The 27,437-nt window shown below is 37.9% G+C and overlaps 2 protein-coding genes across 10 annotated transcripts in view; both read right to left on the reverse strand.

Annotated features, from left to right (window-relative positions):
* Positions 1-27,437, reverse strand: part of LOC117994137 (gastrula zinc finger protein XlCGF57.1-like) — a 120,567-nt gene that overhangs the window by 4,266 nt on the left and 88,864 nt on the right. The window contains exons 6-7 of one of the 9 annotated variants that reach the window (XM_069507728.1): positions 16,162-16,737; positions 14,663-14,800 (exon numbers count right to left, since the gene is read on the reverse strand). The exons of 1 other annotated variant lie outside the window; for it this stretch is intronic. In XM_069507728.1, the coding sequence (XP_069363829.1) occupies positions 16,169-16,737 (569 nt within the window). In that variant the 3' untranslated portion in view covers positions 14,663-14,800; positions 16,162-16,168. Of the gene's footprint in view, positions 1-608; positions 3,628-9,984; positions 11,463-13,673; positions 14,801-16,161; positions 16,738-19,493; positions 20,380-21,438; positions 22,069-24,199; positions 24,813-25,896; positions 26,893-27,437 lie in introns of those variants that run through there. 7 more of the 9 variants (XM_069507724.1, XM_069507723.1, XM_069507722.1 and 4 more) reach the window with 7 other exon arrangements.
* LOC117994136 (uncharacterized) lies at positions 5,848-9,924 on the reverse strand. The gene is made up of 2 exons (XM_069507671.1): positions 8,906-9,924; positions 5,848-8,780 (listed from the first exon to the last, which is right to left on the reverse strand). The coding sequence occupies exons 1-2, from the start codon at positions 9,214-9,216 to the stop codon at positions 6,503-6,505; spliced, it is 2,589 nt and encodes an 862-aa protein (XP_069363772.1). The 5' UTR covers positions 9,217-9,924; the 3' UTR covers positions 5,848-6,502.

Consider the following 27,437-nt stretch of genomic DNA (forward strand, 5'->3'; position numbering starts at 1 on the left):
TTGCCATCTCGACCTATCGCGGACTTTAGGAAGCTACTGTACGCGGCAGAATCTAGTGGCACGGCAGTGGCACCGCCAAGTCGAGCAAGTAAGGCAAAGGCCGTAACATCCTTTTCTCGAAGCCATTCAGGGCGTTTTCGATATAATTTACATCGACCTTAAGAAAGAAATTTCGGTTTTGTAGAGCGTTGTCTCTGACACTCATACCCATATGACGTTTCGTCGGGCTCAACGACCGAGACAGTACTCTACAAATCTGCTATCTCCTTCTGAAGATCGATGTTCATCAATTTTGGGCGCGTACTGTAGCTATCAAGGTAGCTATAGTCTGTGACAGGTTGAGATTTGGATATACCTTGCTGTCACTTTTTATTTCTAGGGCGATTGTCTAAACCCGCATCAATCATTATTACAATCTCAATTGTTCTGATTGGCTGAATTTGTGCGGTTCTTGTTGCAACAATGCATTGTAGCCAATAGTGAGCGAGCGTTAATCAATCAGAGGTGATTGCGATCGTGACATTGTAGCTGTCAATCTGCCGCAATCGTGCCGCGGAAGAGTTATAATTTAGCCTATATAAAATAGTTTTGACATAAAATAAAACTCAGATTTGTGTTATTAATTTATTTCAATTACCTACCAACTAAATAATATACCGAGTAATTAAGTAAATACTCGTTAAAATAGGTATCGGTTTGAAATTCAAAATTATTTAGTAAATTAGTAATATAAAGTCCGCCCTGGTTGCCCCCTGGACTAAAGGGGCCTATAAAGCTGGCAGCATTGCCCCTCTGAGGGTGAAATCTATAGAGCGCACTCTGACTTTGCTCAGACTAAAGACACTGTTAAAACGAGACAGCGTTATATAGCTGGCATAAATCTGTCTCGTTTTAACTCATTCTTAAGTCTGAGCAAAGTCAAAGTGCGCTCTATAGATCTCAGCTTAAATGGCGATGGACAACCTTTGGACCAGATAGCCCCGGAGCCCAAATCGCAGCTCAGGCAGGTTTAAAATTATAATTAAGTATAACTATAGGTAGGTACTAATAATCACTATAGGTAGTCGACGCAATTTAAACTGAGTCGTCGAGTTATATGTCTGTTTCGCTCGCACTTACAGGTCGTAGGTAAGTGCGAGCGAAACAGACAGATAACTCGACGACTCTAGTTTAAAATGCGTCGACTTTACCCATATCATAAATATAGTTCGTAAAACCGATAGACGTTGGGGTCCCAAGGTGCTGGAATGGCGACCTCGCACCGGAAGACCCAGTATTGGAAGACCCCCCCACTAGGTGGACGGACGACATCAGACGAGTCGCAGGGAGCCGCTGGATTCAGGCGGCGCAAGACCGTTGCGTGTGTGTCCAGCAATGGACGTCTATCGGTTGATAATCATGATGATGATATCATAAATGCGAAAGTGTGTTTGTTTGTTGGTTTGTCCTTCAATCACGGAGCAATGGATCGGCGACATTTTTTGCATGGTTATAGTTTAAGACCTGGAGAGTGACATAGGCTACTTTTTTAACCCGGAAAATCTAAGAGTTCCCGCAGGATTTAAAAACTAAACTCGGTAGGAACGGCGTTCCGAACCAGTGGTAAATTAATACTACCTGACTATTCATAAGCACTTTTAAAAAGTTTACATGAATAAAAAAACATTCTATTCTATTCTAATCCACGCGAACGAAGTCGCGGGTATCAGCTAGTAGGTATCTACTATTTTTAGATGTTCTATTTCACGAAGACCGTTTGGCTGTTTGTGCGAGTGCACACGTATATCACATAGGTAAAGTGCGACAAGGCTCTTTTGGCACTTGAATGACATTGACAGATTGATGGAGAACAAAAGGTTGCAGTGCGACAAGACTATCTTGGCACGTGGCGAAACTCGGAACTAACGTTGCCGTCAAGTGCCCCCTTTGTTCTTGTTTGAATATTCCCTTTGTTCTCCAACAGCGCCTCCATGTCAATGTCATTCAAGTGCCAAGAGAGCCTTGTCGCACTGTAGACTATTCAAACAAGAACAGACGGCAAAGTTAGTTCCGATTTTCGCCACGCGCCAAAAGGACCTTGTCGCACTGTACATTGTTATACTGGGGGTTTGTGGTAATGCGTTAACGCTTATAATTACGCTCATATTTACTACATCCAAGTCATATTTGAACAGTCATCGTGAAATTATGTACATCTTTACTAAATTAAAGTTAAGCAAATCTATCCTACAAAAAATATTTAAGTGCATAGGTATAAGCAACTGACGAATTTTTCAAGCGCATCATGCGCAACTTAAATGCGTCACGACTGCGATCATAGATAACTAAAGTAACCCTACTTCTGTTATCTATGACTGCGATAGTGGCAGCTTTTTACTGCAGGGATCATTGAATCTGACACATGAAGGAATTATTCGTAACAGAATTGTTTTTAAATTTTTGGTGTAGCAACACTTACTCAGGTAAGGTGTTTTTACCGCAAGCGTCGATAGATGGCGCTAGAAGTCCATGGGTAATTGCCATTAATCTAATCGACACATAATCGATGTCGCTAGATGTAAAAAAAATCTAGAATAAAAGCATAGGCATATCACATTAGAGCCACCTGCCTTAGAACCCTGCAGTATCAGGATTCAGGAGTTGGATCCAGAATTTTTTATGGGACTATCACGGAAACATTTGAAAAAAACGGTGTAAAAGAAAAGTCCCGCAAATTGCTATTGTGCTGGAAGCATGTCTCATTAACATCGAAATGACGTTATTTGACGTATATTTAAGTAAAAATATAGCATCAGCTCAAAACTTCAGTCTAGTGCTGACGTAACTAAAATGTCCACGCGCATTAGCAATTTGCGGGACCTATACCTACATACATAGAAAAAAACGGCGCGAGTTGAGAACCAACTCCCTTTTGGAAGTCGGTTAAAAATTAGTGGACCTTGTCGATAACGAGTGCACGTGAACGATGTGGTGATGCTGGTTGGGTGCCGGGTGGCTCTAATAAGCTAAATCAACCTCCTGTTTAGTGCGGGGACCATTAGGATGAAACTACGTTTTACTCGACTACAGAAGGGTGTTTGGTCTTCATGTGGTAGCTCAGACTAGAGGACTGCACGAAGGCCTCTTGACACACGCTGCATACATGAGGTCTGATGTTCAGATGGATCATCATATGCTTCTTCAAGTTGTTCCTCCATCGGAAGCATTTCCCACAGACGTCACATTTGAACGGCTTCAATTGCGTATGCTTGATGCTGTGGTGATCCAACTGACGTTTGTACTCGAAAGCCAAGTTGCATAGCTCGCAACGGAATTGTTTCTCTCCCATGTGGAAGAATTTTTGGTGTTGCAACACTTGCCAGGGGAACGCGAACTTCTTCCCGCACGCGCCACAAGATGGCGCTGGTAACCCGTGGGTCTCCATGTGAAACGCGCGCATATGGCCGGGGACTTTGACGTCGCATAGATGGCAGCCCCGCAGCTTTGGACGTTGTTGTAGATGGACGTGCTTGTAGTGCTGGCTGAATGACGTCCGTTTCTTGTAGACGTTCTTGCAGACATTGCACGAGAAGCACTCGGCGCCGGCCTCGTCCCGGACTCGAGTGAAGTCGCCGTATATCACTGTACCTAGAAACAGAAATATGACGTCATGTTATATATGCAACGAAAGATGAATAAAATAGCTAAGTAATTAAAGACCACTTGCATAAGGACACTTAAACGAATTTATAGTTAAAAATAGTCACACATGGACGTCGTGAAAGAAATTATAAAATCCGTTAGCTAAGCAATCAAATAGGAAAACTTAAATCCGTTTAACTTCTCCTTATGCAAATGTGCCTAAATAATAAAAATAACTTAAATATTACTTAATTATGATAGGTATGGGTATGTATTACTAAGTAGGAATATTTAGCTAAGTAATTTAGGAGTAAGAAATGATGATAAAACTAGGTAGATATAATACTAATAAAGAACAAGTAGATAGTTAAATGGATACCTACCCTGCAGATTCTAGCGATTTTAAGAATAATTTTATTTAATAAAAATCAATTGTTGTTAAAGAATTTTATTGTAAAAAGTAATTATTCAAAAACTTTTTGAGCATTTTCTTTAAATAGGTACGTAGGTAGTAAAATAAGAAAATGAAGAGATAATAATTTATGAACTTTTATAAAAAGTTACCAATAGGTAGAGAAATGTCTCATGGATTCGAAGAGTCTGTAAGAGTACCTAGGTATAAGATCGCGACAGGACGATATGGCAATCGCGGTATGGGGCGGGGGGACACCTCGCACACCCGCACGTCACGCGTGCTATCCCGCATCGGATTAGCACGGGGGCTGTGCGGGTGTCCTCACCACGATTGCTATGTCGACCCGACGTAGAGTTGTAGAGAAAAAAATTCTCAAAGTTTTGTCCGATGGATTCGAAGGGTCTATAAGAATTATGTAGATAAGACCTATACGCAGCAGAAAGTAATGTACATCGGCCTTTAGAATGACATTTCGGCTTTGTAGAGCGTTGTCTCTGTCACTCATACGTATATGATGTTTTGTCGGTCTCAATGACAGAGACAACGCTCTACAAATCTGCTATCTTCTTCTAAAGGTCGATGTACATTACTTTCTGCCGCGTACTGTACGTAAGTAGGCCACTCGGAGTCAATGCCGCGCTGTAGGTGGGACGTTGACCCGAGTTTTGCACGCTATACATTGCGGGTTTGAAAAATACTAATTAAATCAATAAAAATACAAAATGAGGCAAATGGTTATTGGTATTGGATTGTGTTTAGGTCATAGAGTTATGATACTAGGTATTAGGTCGTATAACAATAACGCTAAGTTTTTGCTAGCGTTCTGGTTACACCCTGTATATTGCTCCGGCTAGTGCACACTGTAGCATAAATTAGTACCTACCTAAATTAAGCGACAGGTCGAGATGGCAATCGGGGTGGGGACGCCCCGCACACCCGCATAGCCCCAACGCTATCTGGTGCGGGTTAGCGCGGGTGATGTGCGGGTGTGCGGGACGTCCCCTCGCCTCATACCCCGATTGCCATCTCAAGATGTCGCGCACTACACCTACTACTTAAGTCTGACGATATAACATTCGAACTGCAAAAGTTTCGATAAAATCGGTCCATCTAATTTTCCGTCAGACATGAAGAAAGGATGATAAATAAAGGCCAATTAAACTATCATAATTTTTAATAGGACCAACACAGAAATTTAAATTATATTGTAAAAGACTATTCGTGTGAAACCAGTGCTTACGTCCAGTTTCTATTTACTATCTATCTTTAATATATCCATAAGTTACTTAGCTTGTTTGTGTCAAAAATTATATGATATTTTATTATATTATATTGTATTATATGATAAAATTAAACTGTAAATATTATTGTGTTTGCCTCCAACTAATGTTTTAAATCTAATAGACAACTAATCATTTGTGATTTTTTTTCTAGGTTTAGGACTAACAAACTAACAAACTAGGTACCGTCGTGACTCGTAACTTCGCCTGGGTTTTGACATAATTTTGAAGTTGGCGCTAAAACTAGAAAGTTATTTGGCAACACTGAATGATAAAAGTACTTTTTCGGACCAAAGCTATTGTACAGGACAAAAATCTGTCTTAAAACAAGTGAAGTAAGGTGGAAAATTCGATCACAAAGTGATTAGGCGAAGTATGGGTGTGTTTGCCTAACTTCGCCTACATCACGCCATAGCATCAATTATTAAACAATTGTATGAAAAACGTCATAGTACAACAAGTCTAAGCAATTTAAAATGTCACAGTCGAATATAAACCTTACTAAAGCATTATAGACTAGGTTTTTGAAAAAAATGTATAGTAGGCGAAGATAAGTAGCGTTCTGAAGTCAGTTGCATACTTTAGTTATAACGCTGATAGGGCTGCCAAAAATCATGTTAACTTACCTCACTGCAAAATAAAGAGGGGTGATGGCTTGAGCAAAAAGGTTTTTTTAATTTTAAATATTTTTATTGTAGGCGCCTAAAATATTTAATCAAAAAAGTCGTAAAAACAATATTTCCATTTTTTTATAATAAATAATAAAATCAGACTCAACTAGGTCAGTTCGACATAAAAGCTCATATTATAATTTAATCCTTATTTTGAAGCTAAATGGTAGATTAAATGTTATCAAAAACAAAGGGAATGTTAAAAAATTTGCCTCGTAATGATCTTCAAATTCTTATTCATAATAGTATTATTTATTATTCTTAGACATTAAATCAGACTCGGTCAAGCATAGACATAAAAATACAAATATTTAGTAATCAGTTGCTTCTAGCTTAATAGTATAGTAACAAAAAACAGTTATCAAAAAAAAAACAGAATCAAGGTACAATATTTGACTTACAATTCTTAAAATATAAACTCAACAATTACTAATAATCAGGTCAGTCAAAGACATAAGAACTAAAAATAATATAATGAGGCATTCATTTTCATGAAAATAGTATAAGTAAAATAACTATTGTACGTTGTAATTACTCAAGTCGATATTAAATATGATTTGACCTCGTCGACAAATTTTTGGCTCAGGCAGTACTAAAATAATATCATCTAAATGCTTCATAGGCCAAATATCATCAACTGTAGGGTAAGTAAAAACTGATCCTCGGTTAACTTTCGATTCCTTCTTTTTTCTCAGAAATTTGACCTCAGGAATGTTATTTTTTATTGATATTACTTTTCCTACGAAGTGCTTCACACTCTTTTTTGTAACAAATTGAGCTAAAATCCAGGAGTCTGTTTTTAATTTATTATCACTTTCTGTGAAGTATTCAATGTCAGAAATTCCGTAGTGTATTGATGGTTCTATGTTTTCTTGTTCTTCTTTTTGGCAGGTCGCGATGAAATCGTCCATTGTTTCATATTCTGAATCATCCGTATCATCTATTTTCATTTCAATGTCAGTTGTTAAGCTAGATTGACTACTAGATCTCTTCTTTCTTCGTTTCACAGATGTGTGCTTTTGCATCTTCTTTTTTGCTTTAGTAGTTTCTCGACTTTTTCTTTCTTTAATTTCATCATTTGGTTCCTTTTCAACAGTATCTGTCATTTCTTCTTCCTCTTCTTCTGTTTCTTGTGTTATTTCTTTTAGGACTTTTCTTTGTTCAGCTACTACTCTTTGTCTCTTTTTAATTGGGACTAGTTTCATGTGTAAGGCAGACCGTGTGATTGTTGTAACCCCTTTCTTTTTCAAATTCCTGTTTCCTTTCTTATTCTGCAGTATTTTCTGAGACGGCCCAGCTTCGATAATGACATCAGAGGTTATAATAATTTTTGTTTGGTTTGTTTTAAGGCAGTCTGGGATTACGTCAATAAATGGCATATTTTCTTTATCATTCCTTGAAATTTCACCCAAATATTTAACATTTGATTCTTGCGACGAGGATGCCTCAGCATTTTGCTTATATTGAAGTAGGCAGTCTGGGATTATGTCAATGAATGGCATATTTTCTTTATCATTCCTTGAAAGTTCACCCAAATATTTAACATTTGATTCTTGCGACAAGGATACCTCAGCATTTTGCTTATATGGAAGTAAGTAAGTATTGACACTCCTGATACACAAGTTTTTGAGGCTTTCAGGATTTTTTTGCATTAGCAATGGCTGCAGCAATGAGTCAGAATTTACCTGCACAGTTTTAAGTTTTTTTTCTTTTTGCCTTTTATTTCTTTTTCCTGTTTTTACTAATTTTTGTTGAGTTGTTAAATCTTTAAAATCTTTTTCGCAAACCGATTTGCCCGGTGGCACATCTAATTTCTTGTTTCGTACTTTTTTATTAGGATCTGCACTGCGAGTCTCCTTCAGCCAGTCTAATAATGCATTGTCAATAGTATATGTCATCGTTTGTTGGTTTGAACCTGCCATTTTACTAATTACTTTGTCGGGGTTGAATGGCACAATGCCAGTGCTTTTAAATCCACTGATTATGTTATGATTTTTTTCGTTAAGTTTTTCCACTAGTTGTTTGAGTAGATTTGGAAAATGTCCCTTGTGAATTGTTGCTTCTCTCGGGTTTTTTATTTTGTAGTTTAATAGAATTTCCCTCCATAGTTTTTTTAAGGGACCAAAATAGCATACATCCAAGGGTTGGGTTAAATGTGTTGAATTTGGGGGTAAAAATATGAAACATATATCATTTTGTTCACAATATTTTACAATTTTGACGTTTATGTGGGACGCTAGGTTATCACCAATCAAAACTTTCTTACCAGGTTTATTTTGAGCCCATGGTAAAATCATACTTTCAAACCAATCTTCGAATAAATGGCTGTCAAACCATCCCGATTTAGAACGGTTGAATCTGGTTCCTTTAGGTCCATTAAGTGTCCATTGTGTATATAAATGTTCCGCCTTATACACAACGTATGGAGGAAGACATTCTCCTGCTGCAGTTATTGCAAACATTATAGATATAGCCCCCTTCGTATAGTTTAACACCCTTTCGGGGTACTTAATTCCTCTTCTGAACAAACATTTTTGGACCCCAGGATTATCTGTCAAGTTTGTCTCATCGTAATTTAAAATATTTTCACTAGGGACGCCTTCTAGTGATGATTTTAAATTTGTGAAGTAATCTCTCATTTCATCGGGACTTTTTTCTGCTCGGCTCCTTTTTATGTTTTGGATCACTCTGTGGGTTAATTTAGGTTTGTTTCTTTTTATAAAAGAGTATGCCCACTTCTTTCCAGGTAATTTGTTATTAAAAATTGAAAGTCGTCCATTGCCCTCCAAATATCTGAAAATGTAAAATATATTACTCTCAACCCAACTATCATTATTTTCCAATACTAATAGAAATGAATAATGTAGTAGATGCCTTAATTCAATAAATCTCTTGATACAAAATATTTCAAACATCACCTGTATACGACAATTCTCAAATCCAAAAGAGTCAAAGGACTGCCATAATCGGCGGCTGCAATTAAAACTTTTATTGTTTCATCTTCCTCCTGATCGGTAAGTCTTGTTGGGCATCCTGGTCTCTTAGGGTGTTTATTATGCAGCTTGTCCAATAAAGTTCGGCGAGGTATGCCAAAGGCTTTTTCTGCATCGTATGACGACATTGTCTTCTTTTTTAATGCTTCCACCGCTAAGTTTATCATAGTTTCTGAATGTTTAGCAGTGTACGGCCGCTTTTTGCGTTTACTCACTTTCTCTTTTTTATTTGCCATTATGAGTAGTTCTGTAATCAATTGTTTCGATTAAAAATCCGATTCTAGGTGATATCACCCATTACCAAGGGACGTGGGCAACCAAGCTTTGCTCAAGATAGATAAATATAGAATAAAAAAATCTCAGATAATATGAAACCTCTCGAATGATTTTTCGCCCTTGCGAATCTATATGGGATTATGATATTGAAAATTTCGTTTTCAAGAACACGATTATAAACAAATATACCACTTATAAATAAATATATTGTATAGTAGTATAAATTATGAAACAAAAAGAGCGACAGCCCTAGGGGCAGGTGAAGTTTGGCAACAAGATGGCCGCCGCTATCCCCTCAATAACATTTTATTCAAATACGACTTCTAAACGTGAATTAGATAGAATATAATAACGGCATAAGAAAGGGGATTAGATTAAGGTGATAATAAAATAAAAAGTTTAGCATTACCTGTTCTGTAACATTGGCTAAAACTAAAGTTTAAACACAGACAAAAAAAAACGTGTCGTTTGCTTCACGGCAAAAACGCACTGGTCACCAACAATGTGAAGTTAGCCACAAACAATCCGCAGAATCTTGCCATAGTTGAAAAATACTATGGTTTTCAGTACTTATATTCGCAGCCTGTCTTAAACTTATATTGGAAACCTTAACTTATTTAAAATTAGGCGAAGATCGGTACCACAGACGAAGTAACGAGTCACGACGGTACTAAAAAAAAAAATTTAACTATTTTGTAGATATTCAAAATTTAACTGTACAACAGTTCTCACCGAACAATCTCCTTCGTGCCTTCTCCATAAACGTGACACTGGCGAAACACTCTGTGCCCAGCTGGCCCACCTAAAAGCCAATAATTGGGAATTGAATTGAATTGATATTTTTTGACAATTAACAACGTTGCTTGACGGCCTAAATTAATGATTAATCTATCCGTAAATCTTTCGCTAATTTAGTAATTTTTTTTAATAATTATAAGTATTATATTTCATAATGCTTTGGTTAATGCTAAATTTGATCCTAGATGGCGCTGTCTACTTTGCACTCTCGCTGTCTTACGTTTCTTTAAAGCTGAAACTAGATGGCGCTGTCTATTGACAGAATTATCGTTAGACGTTTGTCGTAAGAAAGGTATAAAGCTAGACGCTTGAATAGAACAACACAATGAAGGCTGGGGTGGCCAGAAGAAAAAATTAAATGAACAGTTAACAATAGATTGGTTAGAGCGACCCATAAGGCTTCAATTAGCAGATGTTGTTTAGTTGTATTTTAAAGTATTAGAAACTGGGTGTAAGCATAAGCAACATTGTTAACTGTCATAAAATCAGTACCCTTATTATAAATGCGAAAGTGTGTTTGTTTGTTGGTTTGTTGGTTTGTCCTTCAATCACGCCGCAACGGTACAACGGATTGACGTGATTTTTTGCATGGGTATAGATAAGGACCTGGAGAGTGACATAGGCTACTTTTTATCCCGGAAAATCAGAGTTCCCGCGGCATTTTTAAAAATGTAAATCCATGCGGACGAAGTCGCTTGCATCAGCTAGTACCATATAATTTGCGAGAAATAACAACGTTGCTAAGGTAACCTATCGACAGAAAACAGATAAGATTATCGACAGATTACACATTGAATATTGAAACTCGACGTTAACATGTATTTAATATAATGTTAAACCATATCAGGATGTCTTCTCGATAAATGGTACTGCAAGCTTGTCTTCTGAACGAACGCCTCCCGGCAAACTGAACACACATGCGGCCTAATATTGAGATGGATCATCATATGTCTCGCCAAACCGTTCTTCCATTTGAAAGTCTTATGACAGACCTCACACTTGAACGGCCTATCTGGCACATGCTTCATCTTGTGAGCCGTCAAATGACCAGCAGATCTGCATTTCAAATTGCAAATCTCGCATTCGTAATATCTTTCTCCCATATGCGATAATTTTTGGTGTCGCAACACTTCGGATGGGAATGCGAACTTTCGTCCACAAGCGCCGCAAGATGGCGCTGGTATCCCGTGTTCTGATTCCATGTGAGACGCGCGTTTCCGCGTGCGAACTTTTGCGTTACAAACATGACAGGTGCGGAATTGCGGACGCTTCTGCAAAATATGAACCATTTTGTAGTGCTGAGTGAACAGGTCGCGTCTCTTGAAGTGTTTCTCGCAGATGTTACAGCTGTACTTTTGGGTGCCATCCTCGTTTTTCGTTAGCGTGAAGGGCAGGGGCTCATCTTCGCCTAGAAAGAGACAGAAGACACAATTATTAAGTTTTTTTAAAAGAAAAAGACAACAATATCGTATGCCACTATTTTATGTTATATGTGTAAGCGAAGCAAGTTTAAATGGTTTACTGTTTGTTAAGAGTTATGTATGCTGTCACCAATTTTTATTTGGAGCGGTTTTTAAGGCCTACAGTTCTCTACCTTCATCTCAATCTATCTATTTCTATCTATTTATCTATCTCAAAGAAGTACATAAATTATGTACCTACATATGTATAATAGTTTCTCTAGTGTGTGATAGATAGGTGTTCCGATTGCCTTCCTCTGTTGTTATCAGCCTACCCTTAATATAAATGCGAAAGTGTGTCTGGTTGTTCGTTTGTACTTCAATCACGTCGCTAGGGTGCAACGGATTGACAAGATTTTTTGCATGGGTATAGATAAAGACCTGGACAGTGACATAGGGTACTTTTTATCCCGGAAAATCAATGAGTTTCCACGGGATGTTTAAAAAAAACCTAATTCCACGCGGACGAAGTCGCGGGCATCAGCTAGTGATAAATAAATGTTTTCTATACCCAAACCTTCCTCGACAACTACACTATGTTATAATGGGAACGCGATCTTTGTTTAAAGATAGCTGCTATCATTGTCAAGCATCCCAACTGCTTGCATGGAATGTTTAACAATTTTGCTTTTTACTTGGTCAATATTGGTCGTATGAAAAGGCATTTTTTATAAAGTCGCATTTTTAGCTAAAATTGGTCATGATTCTCATTGTGAATCCCGTATCTATCCCTACAGCGCCGCTAACAAGACTTCCCGAAATCTTACAGAAAATGCAATAAAATTCATAACTATGTGTCAGCTGATAATAATTTATAAAGAAAAATAAGCAATGTAATAAAAAAAATAAGCGTACTTACTACTTCAGCGAAATATGAGCTGAATAAAATTATTCGGAAGGTCTCAAAGAAAAAATGTCATCGAACTCTTCACTACAAAGTTCAAAATTCACATGGCGTATGGGCGTATCAAAAGGCATGATTTTAGGTCCATTGTTATTCATCCTTTGCAATATTAACTTTCCAGAGGTTAGCAAACAAGTCTGGTGACGCTGCATCTGTGTTCCAACTTAACCTATTTCGTAAGCTATTTTAAATAATCATGATTGTGATTTGAAACTCTGGGCCCATGGTCATCGGACACGAAAGCTTTTATAAACGTCGTGTCCCAAAAGCTGATCCACGCGTCTGGTGACCCAAGAGCTGGTGCTTATTTCGCTCAACGGTTGAGCCTTGCCGTCCAGCGAGGTAATAGCGCCAGTGTTTTGGGCACAATGCCCATAAATGACCATTTGGACGGCGTATATTTTTTGTAAATATAATTTTTTTAGTGATAAGTCTTTCTGTATGCATATATTATTTAGAAAAATACTCTTGTATACATAATATATTCGGTAATAAATCCTGATTGTGATTTTACTTTTCTTTTTTTTTTTCAATATATTTCGCTTCTCGACAATCATGCTTAATGGAAAGCATTGATAAAGTCTAGGTTGGAGCGCGCTTGCCTATATGATGTCTTACCCACCCTTGTCTTGAAGGTAAGATTGTATACTGAAAGTAATGTACATCGAACTTCAGAAGGAGATAGCATATTTATTGTAGAGCGCTGTCCCTGTGGTAGAGACCGACAAAACGTTATATAGGTATGAGTTACAGAGACAACGCTCTACAAAGCCGAAATGTCATTGTAATGGCCGATGTACTTTTGGCCCCATACGTCTGGAGGAGGTCCTACAGTCAGTCTATACCACCTAAACAGTTTTTATCAGAAACGTTATGCAATAATGTATATCTGAATATTACCTCAATACTTTTTCTTTGTTTTTTATTCAAATAAAATAAGTAACGTATCTAGAGTTGTGGGTTCTTAACCCTGTCTTGTCTTTAGGTACCCGTAATTTTTGATTAATAAAATTAGTTAACTATGAAAAAACTATAAATCTCATTTCGTAGTCATACGAAAAATATTTCCAAAGTGGATGGAAGGTAATTTTCGACGTCATTTTGACTAGTGCTGACGTCACTATAACGGCGGCCACGTACATTAGCAATTTGCGGGACTTATAAGGTAGGCCGCAAATAAATGACAAAAAAAACCAGGCAAACTATTAGGTACAATTTAATAAAACAGTACAGTAATAGAGAATAATATTTAAGAGCAGTTCACCTCGCATGCTTCCGAGTGCGCTGCAAACAAATTTTATTCACATTTGAATATTTACCAATTAAACTCAATGAAATTTCGTATCTAGTTACACACGTTTTAGAAACTGTCTGTGTTTTTGATTTATCAGATTTCCGTAAAAATACGTAGTTTCAAAGTTTCATGGGTTACAAGATTTGCAAGTAAGACTTTGAAATTAAATATTTTTAAGGAAATTTGGAAAGCCACAGACACAGATATCTATTTATACAATGACAGAATGTAGCTAAAAAATTCATTGAAAGTTATTGGTTAATATTCAATTGAGCATTAAACTACAATTGTGTGGAGCGGCCTCCGAGTACACTTCTTTAAGCAGGCGAAGCTACAGTTTAACTATAATATCTAATCTATCTGTAAAACATCGATGAGTTGCCTACTTCGCAACGTTGTTAAATGTCAAAAATTGTACGGTCTCATTTAAAAATCAACGTTGCTTACCAACTTATCGAGGGATTACAGATTGAATGTTGAAACCTTAAAATCCGACGTTATTGTACGGTAGTGTTAAACCAGATCAGGATGTTTTCTCGACAAATGATACCGCAAGCTTGACTTCTGAACAAACGCCTCCTGGCACACTTTACATACATGTGGCCTAACATTCAGGTGAATCATCATATGTGTATCCAATCCGCTCTTCCATTTAAACGCCTTTTGACAAACCTCACACTTGAACGGCCTATCAGGTACATGCTTCATCTTATGAGCCTTTAAATGACCAACAGATCTACACTTCAAATCGCAGACATCGCATTGGTAGTTTTTTTCTCCCATGTGGTACAATTTTTGGTGTCGCAACACTTCGGATGGGAACGCAAACTTTCGTCCACAAGCGCCGCAAGATGGCGCTGGTATTCCGTGTTCTGTTTCCATATGAGCAGCGCGCTTGCGTGTGCGAACTTTTGCGTTACAAACATGACAACTGCGAAACGCAGGGTGTTTCATTTTAAGGTGGACCATTTTGTAGTGTTGAGTGAACAGATCGCGTCTCTTGAAATTTTTCTCGCAAACGTTGCAGCTGTACTTTTGCGTTCCATCCTCGTGTTTCGTTAGCGTGAAGGTCAGCGGCTTATCCTCTCCTAGAAAGAGATATAAAAGATATAATTGTTAAGTTTTTTATAACAGAGAAAATTGCTGTGAATAACACCATAGGTATTATTTATTTTAAGTAGGAATAACTACTTAATTAAATTGAGTAACATTTAAACTCGTATTTAAAGTCGTATTAATAGGGAAATGGCCATATTGAATCATGTTTAGGTGTATAAATACTTAATAAGAGTAAGTTCAAACTTAGACTTGAGTTTTTATTTAAATTATGTGTAACAATTTTAGTGACAATAATTTCAGTGCAGAACCGATGGTCGATGGGGTAGACGTGTTCTGGAGTGGAAACCACGTACCAGCAAGCCCAGTGTGGGACAACCTCCAGCTCGCTGGAATGATGACTTTAAGAAAGTGGCAACAAGTGGATGGCTGAGGAAGGCGAAGGACCATGAGTGGTAGCGTGTTCTTTAAACGGCTTATATCCTAAAACTCCAACCCATCCTGGGTTGGAGTTTTAGTGTCTTGTTGCCATTGGCTTCGTTGCAAATTAAGTAGGTATATATAAGCTGGTAGATATATTATATCATTATCATCATCATCATCATGATCAACCCATCGCCGCTCACTACACAGCATAGGTCTCTTCTCACAGTGAGAAGGGTTTTGGCCAAAGTCTACCACGCTGGCCAAGTGCAGATTGGCAGACTTCACACACCTTTGAGAACATTATGGAGAATTCTCAAGCACGCTGGTTTCCTCACGATGTTTTCCCTCACCGATAAAGCAAGTGATAATTCAATTACTTAAAAAATAGATATATATAGCCGCTATGATTTAGGTTAAAAATATCGCCTAAAATATAGTTCATAGGTCGAAGCTATAGCTCATTGAAATATAACGCTATGGCTATTTTAGTGCTGATAGAGGTAAACACTAAACTGTTATCTAATGGTATTAATATAGGTACAAATTATGAAATTATAGCGCGCGTCCGTCCGCTATTGGTTGTTGCTTATGCGCCATGTTTTGTTCGCGTGAATTATGAGCGAGATAGCACGAGTCTCTGTTGTTTTTTGTTTAAAATCTTAACTTAAAGCATTAAGGTCTATATTCCCTTGGTGTACAGTACGCGGCCGAAAATGATGAACATCGGCCTTTAGAACCACATTTCATCTTTGTAGAGCGTTGTCTCTTTCATTCATACCCATATGACGCTTTGTCGGTCTCAACGACCTAGACAGTATTCTACAAATCTGCTGTCTCCTTCTAAAGATCGATGTTCATCACTTTTGGCAGCGTACTGTAAATTCGGTTTTAATCGGCATTTCTGCGGAAACGAATTTTGCCGATTGGACTTATAAAAGTGGTAGTTTTAATAAAATTAATTAAATACCTAATTGTTAAATTGCATCAGGATGTCGCTTCATCAGGTGGTATTTCAGACTGCTCTGCTGAATGAACGCCTCCTGGCAGATGTGACAGACATGACGTCGAATGTTGTTATGTATCAACAGATGAGTTCTCAAACCACGCTTCCATTTAAACGATTTCTCACATAGATCGCATTTAAACGCTTTCACATCTCCATGTTTGACGAGATGAAGATTATAATCGCTGCGGTATCTAAACTTCAAATCGCATAGTTCGCAACTGTACTCGGATTCTCCCATGTGGTAGAATTTTTGGTGTTGCAACACTTGCCAGGGGAACGAAAACTTTTTCCCGCACGCGCCACAAGATGGCGCTGGTACTCCATGACATTCCTCCATGTGAAAGGCGCGCATACATGACGTGACTTTGACGTCACAGAGATAGCAGCCTCGCAGTTTGGGACGCATTTTGAGATGGACTTGCGTGTGATGTTGGTAGAAGTACGCCCTCTGGGGGAAAGCTTTGCCGCAAGTTTTGCAGGTGAACTTTTTGGAGCCGTCTGCTTCGACTGTTAGCGTGAACTCTTCTGTCGCTTCTCCTAGAAAAGATATAATGGAGAATTTTACTAAATCATCTTAAATAATGTTACTTAACGTTGAACGTAATTAATATTACTTATCTTAATGTGTTTGAGGAGATTATTTTTTATTTGACAAACTTAATCACTATTGTTCCGAGTAAGTTAAAGGCCTATAGGTACCTATACATATAATAACAAAGGAAATTCAAGTGACGTGCGCGGCTAACCGCACGGCTAGCCGCTTTTATGTTTTTATATGAAACCGCTCATTTTGTACGCGCTAAACCGCGACGAATTTCCAACCGCAGCGGTCAAACGGGAGGCAAGCGGCCCGCTTCGCGACTGGCCGCCATCTTGCCTAAAAAAGCATATTACACAATTGAAGATTATCTAAATAATAAAAGAGCGTGGATTTGACCTGCAGCTCGTTCCAGCAACGCACAAGACTGCAAATACTATTTTATACATGGCATAATCTTGTAACTATATCAAATATTTGAAAAGAGCAACCGCCGAGTTTCTTGCTGGTTCTTCTCGGTAGGAAAGGCGTTCCGAACCAGTGGTAGATGCATCCGACTATTCGTAAGTACTTGTAAAAGTTTATACGAATAAAAAAGATTTTTTTATTTTTTATTATGCGCACTAGGCGGTTCGGTAGTCTGTCAGTACGCGACGCGGCGTGCCGCAGGTGTGTTTGCACGTGCGCACTACCTACTATGTAAAGCGCAGTCATGAACTTCGATACGGAAAATTTTATCGTCGAAATTCAACAAAGAGAAGCAATATGGAATTGTGATGCAGCAGTTTATAAAATATTTCGATTATGGATAGACTGAACGCAATTCTCTGACTTAAAGCGGTTTAACCGCGTCAGGCCACCCGCCTGGCGCCTGGGCGGCTGACCGCTAGGGCGTATGAGCACTATGTAAATGCGGCTTAAGAATTTAGCTTTGATAATATAATTATAACGTAACCTCATCATTCATTTGATCATTGATGTAAAGGACACAGCGTCCCTCGCGTGCAAAAATATAATAATGCTAATATAATCATTTTTTGCGCAGCGGATCAGCCTGGCTGTCCAGCGCGGAAATGCAGCCAGTATTCTTGGCACCATTCCACGCGGTCATGATTTATATAGTAATTAGATAAGGCTAGCTTTAAGTTTTATTGTATTAAAAAAAAAAAAAAAAAAAAAAAAAAATGCTAAAAGAAATGGGACAACTCCATCAAATCATTATGCTTTCTTTGATGGAGCTGTCTCGTTACCACGTGTTCTGAAGGCCAAGAAAATAGGTTTGCTGACTTTGCCTGCGTCTCCTGGTATCCGCTACGCTACGGTTCGCTTGGTGCCAGTGACGAAATTATTTTGTGATATTATGTTCACTCAGTTGTGATAGCCTAGTGGTTAGGACATCCGCCTTCTAATCGGAGGTCGGGAGTTCGATCCCGGACACGCACCTCTAACTTTTCGGAGCTATGTACGTTTTAAGTAATTAAATATTACTTGCTTTAACGGTGAAGAAAAACATCGTGAGGAAACCTGCATGCCTGTGAATTCTCCATAATGTTGTCAAAGGCGTGTGAAGTCTGTCAATCCGCACATGGCGTGGTAGATTATGGCCAAAACCCTTCTCACTCTGAGAGGAGACCCGTGCTCTGTAGTGAGCCGGCGGTGATGTGTTTATTAATCATAATGATGATGATGATGTACACTGAGTAATGAAGCGACTGTTAATGCCATCTAGTAGCGACATTTTGCAGTTATCGAAACTACTTTCAAAGGCCCGTAGGCAGCTCTTTGTTTAGTTCATTTTATCAGTACCCTTATTATAAATGCGAAAGTGTGTTTGTTTGTTGGTTTGTCCTTCAATTACGTCGCAACGGTGCAATCGACGTGATTTTTTGCATGGGTATATATAAAGACCTGTAGGGCGATTGTCTAAAACCTGCATCAATCATTATTACAATCTCAATTGTTCTGATTGGCTGAATTTGTGCTATTCTTGTTGCAACAATGCATTGTGGCCAATAGTGAGCGAGCATTAACCAATCAGAGATGATTGCGATCGTGACATTGTAGCTGTCAAACAACCGCGGTAGGGCCACTGGATAATGACATGTGACAGCTACTTTTTAATTACAACTACATTTAAATTCAAATTTACAGGTTTTAAAACGCACCGCAACTCGCCGCACCGCCAAGCTCTTTGTAAAAGTGTGTAAGGAAATCCAAATGACAAAGTTGAATGCAGTACCCCATAAAGTAGTGAAATGAATGAATGAATATTTAATTATTAAAAAAAATTACGTAATTATTATTTACTTACACAGTATTGTACATATATCTACATACTGTATCTAACATTTTGCTTTTTAAAAGGAATAACGGCTAAGTTTCGTGCAATCTGCTTCGGTAGAACCTGCTTTCCGAACTGGTGGCAGAGCCCTGACATCATTATATCATAACTGGCACAAGTTTTCCTACATGAAATAAATACTGACAAATTATTCCCTATTCAGTGGCATTAAAAATGCTAGTTTGATGTATATTTAATTTATTCTAGTGCAAAAACAAAACAGCATAGGTACGGATAAACAAAACACTACATTGTTAAATAATAACAATAAGTAGGTACAGATAGGTACGTGGCCGAAAGTAATGTACCTTTAGAAGGAGATAACAAATTTGTAGAGCACTGTCTCTGTCGTTGAGACCGACAAAACGTCACATAGGTATGAGTGACAGAGACAATGCTCTTCAAAGCCGAAATGTCGTTCTAAAGGCCGATGTACATACCTACATTACTTTCGGCCGCGTGCCGCTTAATTAATTTTCATAAGAATAATCTAAATATATAAAAGGAAAAGGTGACTGACTGACTGACTGACTGACTGACTGACTGATCTATCAACGCACAGCTCAAACTACTGGACGGATCGGGCTGAAATTTTGCATGCAGATAGCTATTATGACGTAGGCATCCGCTAAGAAAGGATTTTTGAAAATTCGACCCCTAACGGGGTAAAATAGGGGTTTAAAATTTGTGTAGTCCACGCGGACGAAGTCGCGAGCATAAGCTAGTAATCACTAAACGGTTTCAGGGTGTTTCTTCATCTGGTGATATTTCAAACTGCTTTGCTGAAAGAACGCTTCCTGACAGACGTGACAGACATGACGCCGAATATTATTGTGTACCAACATATGCATCCTCAAGCCGCGTTTCCATTTATACATCTTGTCGCAAAGCTCGCATTTATACGCCTTTACATCTCCATGCTTGATAAGGTGATGATTGTATTCGCTGCGGGATTTAAACTTCAAATCGCAAGGTTCACAGCTGTGGGCTGACTCTCCCATGTGAAAGAATTTCTGGTGACGCGCAACTTGCCCGGGGAATGCGAATTTCCTCCCGCACGCGCCACAAGATGGCGCTGGTAGCCCGTGGCACTCCTCCATGTGAAACGGGCGCAACCATGGCAGCACTTTTTCGTTACAAAGATGACAGCTCCTCAATTTAGGACGCAGTTTCAGATGAACATGCCTGTAGTGTTGGGTGAACAGCGGCTTAAGGTTGAAACTTTTCCCGCAAGCTTTGCACGTGAATCTCTCTTTGCCATCCGCTCCTACAGTAAGAGTGAACTCTTCTTTTTCTTCGCCTAGAAAAGAAAACAAAATTATCCACTAAAAAAAATGTACTGCTTAAATAACCCACATACCTAATTAAAAATATAAAAAAAAAATCAAAAATTTTTTTTTTAAAAAGAAAGTAACTATACATTAAAGCTATACTTAATATTTTGTTAAAAGTTAGATAAAAGGGGTACTCAGCTACATTTCAGCAAATAGGTATCAATAATTGTAATTTGTGTCACTTCAATACCTAAACCCGCACTTAAGTAACACTTATCCGTGACTTAAGTAATCCATTTTCAACCCGTGCCAAAATGGATCACTTAAGTCACGGACCAGCGCTACGCGGATCTATGTTAGTCACGAATATCGTACACTATTTTTTATAACTCGTATGACCTGAACAAACAAACTAGCAAACACCAACATAGAAAACAATATGCACGAGCGCAGCCAGCGCGATTGTGGAAGTTTATAAAAAAACTTCTTTAAAATAAGAAATTACGTATAACAAAGCAATTTAGACGATCTACGGCAACCAAAGCATGAGAGTAGCTAGTGCGAAATTTCCTGTAATTTTAAAATTGAAAAGAAATTAATTTTTATTTAGTTCATGTAGGACAAAAATAGTCTATTAGGCTATGCGGTTCACGGCTAAACCAGTTAGGGAGGCAGACTTTAGGTTTAGAGTGTAAATATTCCATGATATTAGGTATTTGGGAGCCCGCTCAGGTCAATGCTATTATGTACAGTCACCATGTATAATCCATACTTCTATACTAATATTATAACTGCGAAAATGTGTCTGTCTGTCTGCTAGCTTTTCACGGCCCAACCATTCAACTGCTTTTGATGAAATTTGGTATTAAGTTAGCTAATATCCCGGGGACGGACATAAGCTACTTTTTGTCCTGAAAAATCAAAGAGTTCCCACGGGATTTAAAAAAAACCTAAATCCACGCGGAAGAAGTCGCAGGCACCATCTAGTAATTTAATAAATAAGTGCTATTAGTGGTATTTATTTGTTATTAAAATGTTATTTTAATATTAAAACATCAAAATTATTCTAGTTCTATAACAAAGTATTGTAGATACAGAAAGACGGAATACTACTGTTCTAAGTAATTAACATTAAAATAATAATTGTTAAATAGCTTCAGGGTGTTTCTTCGTCAGATGATACTTTAAACTGGTATGCTGAACAAACGATTCCTGGCAAATATGACAGACATGGCGTCGAATGTTCTTGTGTATCAACATATGGCAGTTCAACCCGCTCTTCCATTTGAACGACTTATCGCAAAGTTCACATTTATATGCTTTAACATCTCCATGCTTGACGAGATGATACTTGTATTTGCTGCGGGATTTAAACTTCAAATTGCAAGGTTCGCAACGGTAGTCAGATTCTCCCATGTGGTAGAATTTTTGATGCTGCAACAATCGTGCGGGGTAAGCGAATTTCTTTCCACACGCACCGCAAGATGGCGCCGGTTGCCCGTGGCACTTCTCCATGTGAAAGGTGCGCAAGTGCGAAGGAACTTTGTCGCTGCAAAGATGGCAGCCCCTCAATTTCGGACGCAGTTTCAGGTGAACATGCCTGTAGTGTTGGATGAACAGCGGCTTAAGGTTGAAACTCTTCCCGCAAGCTTTGCAGGTAAATTTCTCCGTACCGTCTGCTTCTGCCGTGAGAGTGAATTCTTCTTTTTCTTCACCTATAAAAGAAAACAAACAATTTACTAAAAAAAAACTAAATTATTCTGCTTAAATAACCCACATAATAATTGAAAATATAAATAATTATTTCCATTAAAGTAATACTTAGAATTTATTAAAAGTTAGATAAAAGGGGTACTCAGTTACATAAGAGCAAATAGGTGTCAATAATTAAAATTTATAGTAGGTACTATCCGAAGTCCGCACGTAAGTAACGCTTGTTTGTCCCTGACTCAAGTAATCCATTTTTACCCCATGCTAAAATGGATCACTTAAGTCACGGACAAGCGTTACGCGGATCTAGGTAAATCACGAATATCGTACACTATTTTATAATACGAGCGCAGCCAGCGCAATTGTTGAAATGTATTTAAAAAAACTACTTTTAAAATAAGAAATTTACAAAGCATTAGACAAACTACGGAAACCAGAATAAGTAGCTAGCGCGAGTATTCACACTAATATTATAAAGGCAAATTTTGTGTGTGTGTATGTATGTGTGTATGTTTGTTGCTTCTTCACGCAAAACAACTGGACGGATTTGGCTGAAATTTGAAATGGAAATAGAGTAGGCCAGCAAAAATATAAAAATCCATGGTTCCCGTGGAATTTTGAAAAACCACAATTTTTTTACGATTTCACACCACAACTAATGAACCGATTTGGCTTAAATTAGGCTACCTTTTATGCCGCAAAAATCCATGGTTCCCACGGGATTTTGTTTGAAAACCAAAATTCAGGTGTTATCAAGATTCAGGAAGTGTTCATAGTGAATCAATATTGTAAATAGCAAGCAACGACTTCATTATTGGACTCCAAGGCCCAGCTCCTCAGCCCTGATTATGCAGAGTACAGCATTCCTAAACTATAGTGATTGAGGAACTGCAGATGGTGGAATATTATTTTAAGTACCAAGCAAAGACTACATCATTGAACTTCGGATCCTAACTCTTTAATCCTGATGCCGCAAGGCACTGAACTCATAAGCCGTGGGGATTCTGGAATTGCTGATGGTGAATTAATATTTTAGGTACCAATCAACTGATTAAACTCCAAGTAAATTTTCAGATTTCCTCAACCCTGATGATCCAGGGTACAGCAATCCTAAATCATAGAGATTCAGGAACTGTTTATGGTGAAATAATACTGCTATGATATGCCGAGCATAAACTTTGTAATATTTAATTGTGTTTATTACAATAAAACTTAAAGCTAGTCTTATCTAATTACTATATAAATCATGACCGCGTGGAATGGTGCCAAGAATACTGGCTGCATTTCTGCGCTGGACAGCCAGGCTGATCCGTTGCGCAAAAAATGAGCCAGCCCTTCTGTCACCAGATGAGGCTATTAATCGCGGTGAAAATTGTAATTGAATTCCAAGTCCCAACTTTATCCTGATGCTACAATGTACTGAACTCCTAAGCCATGTAGATTCAGATAGTTTTGCTGGTGAATTGATATTTCGGGTAGGAAGTATTGACTACTTACACTCAAAAGCTTAAAATTAAAATAGTTTTCAAAACACCAACTTTCAAAGCCACTTCAAAGTAAAAAAAATATTTTCTGTGTCATTCCCTCTGACTTCTTTGCCATACTCCGAGCGAGGACGGCTTCCTACTGGGAAAGACTGACATACAGTACCAACGCTATCTTATGTGCTATTGTAGAGGATCTTAGTAATCCTTTTACAAAACATTGGTCCAACCTGCATCGGTGCGATAATTAACACCTTTACTTAGATTAGTTTATTTTTAAATTGTTAGCTCCATTTTTTTTTTTACATTTATATTGTTATTCAATTCAATTCTAATATCTAATGTAATCTGCTTCATATTCTGTGTATATTGTTATGGGTTGTAACTTGTATTTTCATTGCCTGAAATAAAATTATTTTATTTTATTTATTTATTATTTATTATTATGTGGCTGATTCTATTGTACACAAACTCTAAACTAAACTAAATATGTAGATAGTTCTAAATCTAGATGCTATCCTTTTCCGCGTGCTATTATGTACAGTCATGGGTGATAAATGACTGCTAAGAGTGGCATTTGTTATTAAAAAGCGGTTTTGATATTAATACATATTCAATTTATTCTATTTCCATAACAATACATAATAAGTACCTACTACCTTTTTAAAGAATTAAACTGAATGAAAACAACATTTTTTAATTAGTTTCAGGATGTTTCTTCATCAGATGATACTTTAAACTGCTCTGCTGAATAAAAGCATCCTGGCAAATATGGCAGACGTGGCGTCGAATGTTGTTATGTATCAACATGTGCATTCTCAAACCGCTCTTCCATTTGAACGACTTATCGCAAATCTCGCATTTATACGCTTTTACATCTCCATGCTTGATGAGGTGAGTATTGTATGCGCTGCGGGATTTGAACTTTAAATTGCAAGGTTCGCAACGGTATTCAGATTCTCCCATGTGGTAGAATTTTTGGTGCCGCAACATTTTCCAGGGAAAAGCGAATTTCTTCCCGCACGCGCCGCAAGTTGGCAACGGCAGTCCGTGGCACTCCTCCATGTGAAACGGGCGCAACCACGAAGCCACTTTCTCATCGCAAAGATGACAGCTTCTCAACTTCGGGCGCATTTTCAGGTGAACATGCTTGTAGTGTTGGGCGAATAGCCGTTTGTGGTTGAAACTATTTCCGCAAGTTTTGCAAGTGAATTTCTCTTTGCCATCTGCTCCTACGGAAGGAGTGAATTCTTCTTTTTCTTCATCTAGAAAAGATAAAACGAAATAATTTATTAAAAATACTATTTAAATTATACTACATAATAAATTATTGAAAATATAATAACTGTCATTATAAATTATAATTTATCAAAAGTTAGATATTAAGAAGCAAATGGGAGTTAATAATTGTAACGTAATTTATATCACTGCGTAACGTAATACCGCCTTTAAGTTATACTTATCCGTGACTTAAGTGATCCATTTTTACCTCGTGCTAAAATGGATTACTTAAGTCACGGATAAACGTTACATGGTTTTAGGTTACTCACGAATATCGTGTACTACATATTTTATAGCATGCGACCTAAATTCACAAGGTACGGATAACCGTATTTAATTAAGAATAGAATAGAATATAAAATAGAAATATTTTTAATCAAATAAACTGTTACAAGTACTTTTGAATCGTCAAATATGCGCGAGCGCAGCGAACGCGATATCCTGTTGAAATCTATTTATAAAGCTAATCAATTACGCCATGCAATAGACTTCAACCTGTGACTGACTGACTGACTGATCTATCAACGTACAGCTCCAACTACTGGACGGATCGAGCTGAAATTTTGCATGCAGCGCTATTAAGTATGACGTATACATCCGCTAAGAAAAGATTTTTGAAAATTCAACACCTAAGAGGGTAAAATAAGGGAAATAAAATTAGGGTTGAAACGGCCACGCGGACGAAGTCGCGAAGTATATAGTTATATAGTTAAGCTCAGATGCATTCTTTTGAAGATCAGACTAAAATTATTAATTATACAGTTGTTTTCAGGAACGCTTCGATTTAGTTGCGTAAATAAATAAAACAAAAATGCCAAAAATTATCCGTTTTATTCTAAAAAAAAATATTCTACTTTGATAATAATAAAATATTAAGCAACATCATTTATTGATTAATTATTAGGCATTATAGTACTTAGAACCTCTATATATATAGTACGCGACAAGTCGAGATGGCAATCCGGGAGGGAACGCCCCACACACCCGCACAGCCCCCGCACTAACCTGGTGCGGGCTAGCGCGGGTGACGGATATCAATAAGTAGATTAAAAATTGTAGACTTATAAGTAACGAAAAGAGGCTAAATTCTAGTAACGCTCTCACGAGGCTCTCACATATCTATGCTTGGCTAGATGACTATTGTATTGCGACTGGGGTTCTCGAACTTCAAATTGCACGGCACGCAACGGTAGGTACTCAGATTCGCCCAAATGGTCAAACTTTTGGTGACGTAACACTTGGGATGGGTAAGCGAATTTTTTACCGCAAGCGCCGAAGATGGCGCCAATCATCCGTGGCATTTCTCCATGTGAAAGATAGAAGATACAAAACGCGCGAGAGTAGAAGAGGTAGTGCTCTACAAGTGTCACTCAGCGGTAGTTTTATGTATTCGCGTCCCTTTTACATAGGTATAATAATATCATCGATAGACAACTAGCTATAAGTAGACTAAAATAATAGACTTAAGTATATATAGCGAAAAAATTGCTAAAATCTAAGACTATTAAGTAGTTTCTGGGTGCTTCTTAATCATATGATATCTCAAACTGCTATGCTGAACAAACGCGTCCTGGCAAACGTGACAAATGTGACGTCTTACATCCTTATGTATCAACATGTGGGTGCTCAAACTTCTGTCCCATTTGAACGTCTTATCGCAAAGCTCACATTTAAACGCTTTCACATCTCTATGCTTGGCTTGGTGTTTATTGTAGCGGCTGCGATTCTCGAATTTCAAATTGCACGGTTCGCAACGGTACTCAGATTCGCCCAAATGGTCGAATTTTTGGTGACGTAACACTTGGTATGGGTAGGCGAACTTTTTCCCGCAAGCGCCACAAGATGGCGCTGGTACGCCATGGCACTCTTCCATATGGAACGCACGGGCGTATCCAGGCACTTTGACGTCACATAGATGGCATTGCCTCAACTTCGCTCGCAGATTGTGATGGACTTGCGTGGTGTGTTGGTAGATTGCCTGTCTGTCATTGAAGCTTTTATAGCAAGATTTGCAGGTGAACTTTTTCGTGCCGTCCGCTTCCACCGTTAGCGTGAAGCCTTGGCCTAGAAAATACAATGTAAACTATTACTTTCTAAAAAATATTGTTTAGTAGGTACATACTTATAATTAATAAAGATAATAAATATTAGTTACTTACTAGTCTTACTACAACTTACTAACTATTTAGTAGGTACTTACTTGTCTTAATTGTGAATTGGTTGGTACGTTTCAATTTAAAAACTTGTATGTATAGGAAACAGGTATGATATAAGCACAATATCTAAAGTCAATAAATAATATCGAAACAGCTGCAGTCATCACTTAACAAATAAATAAATCTAAATATATAAAAGGAAAAGGTGACTGACTGACTGACTGATCTATCAACGCACAGCTCAAACTACTTGACGGATCGGGCTGAAATTTGGCATGCCGATAGCTATTATGACCTAGACATCCGATAAGAAAGGATTTTTGAAAATTCAACCCCTAAGGGGGTGAAATAGGGGTTTGAAATTTGTATAGTCCACTCGGACGAAGTCGCGAGCATAGTCTTAGTCTTAAATATGATCAAAAACACTCGTATGCAAAAAACTGATTAAAAGAT

This window comes from Maniola hyperantus, chromosome 26, assembly GCF_902806685.2.
Source record: "Maniola hyperantus chromosome 26, iAphHyp1.2, whole genome shotgun sequence".
Lineage (NCBI taxonomy): Eukaryota > Metazoa > Arthropoda > Insecta > Lepidoptera > Nymphalidae > Maniola > Maniola hyperantus.

Excerpts from the sequence above, each read along its gene's own strand:
- LOC117994136 (XM_069507671.1), bottom strand. The coding sequence starts at position 9,216 with ATGGCAAATAAAAAAGAGAAAGTGAGTAAACGCAAAAAGCGGCCGTAC. Across the intron at positions 8,781-8,905 it reads TTGAGAATTGTCGTATACAG|ATATTTGGAGGGCAATGGAC; the intron begins GTGATGTTTGAA and ends TTACATTTTCAG.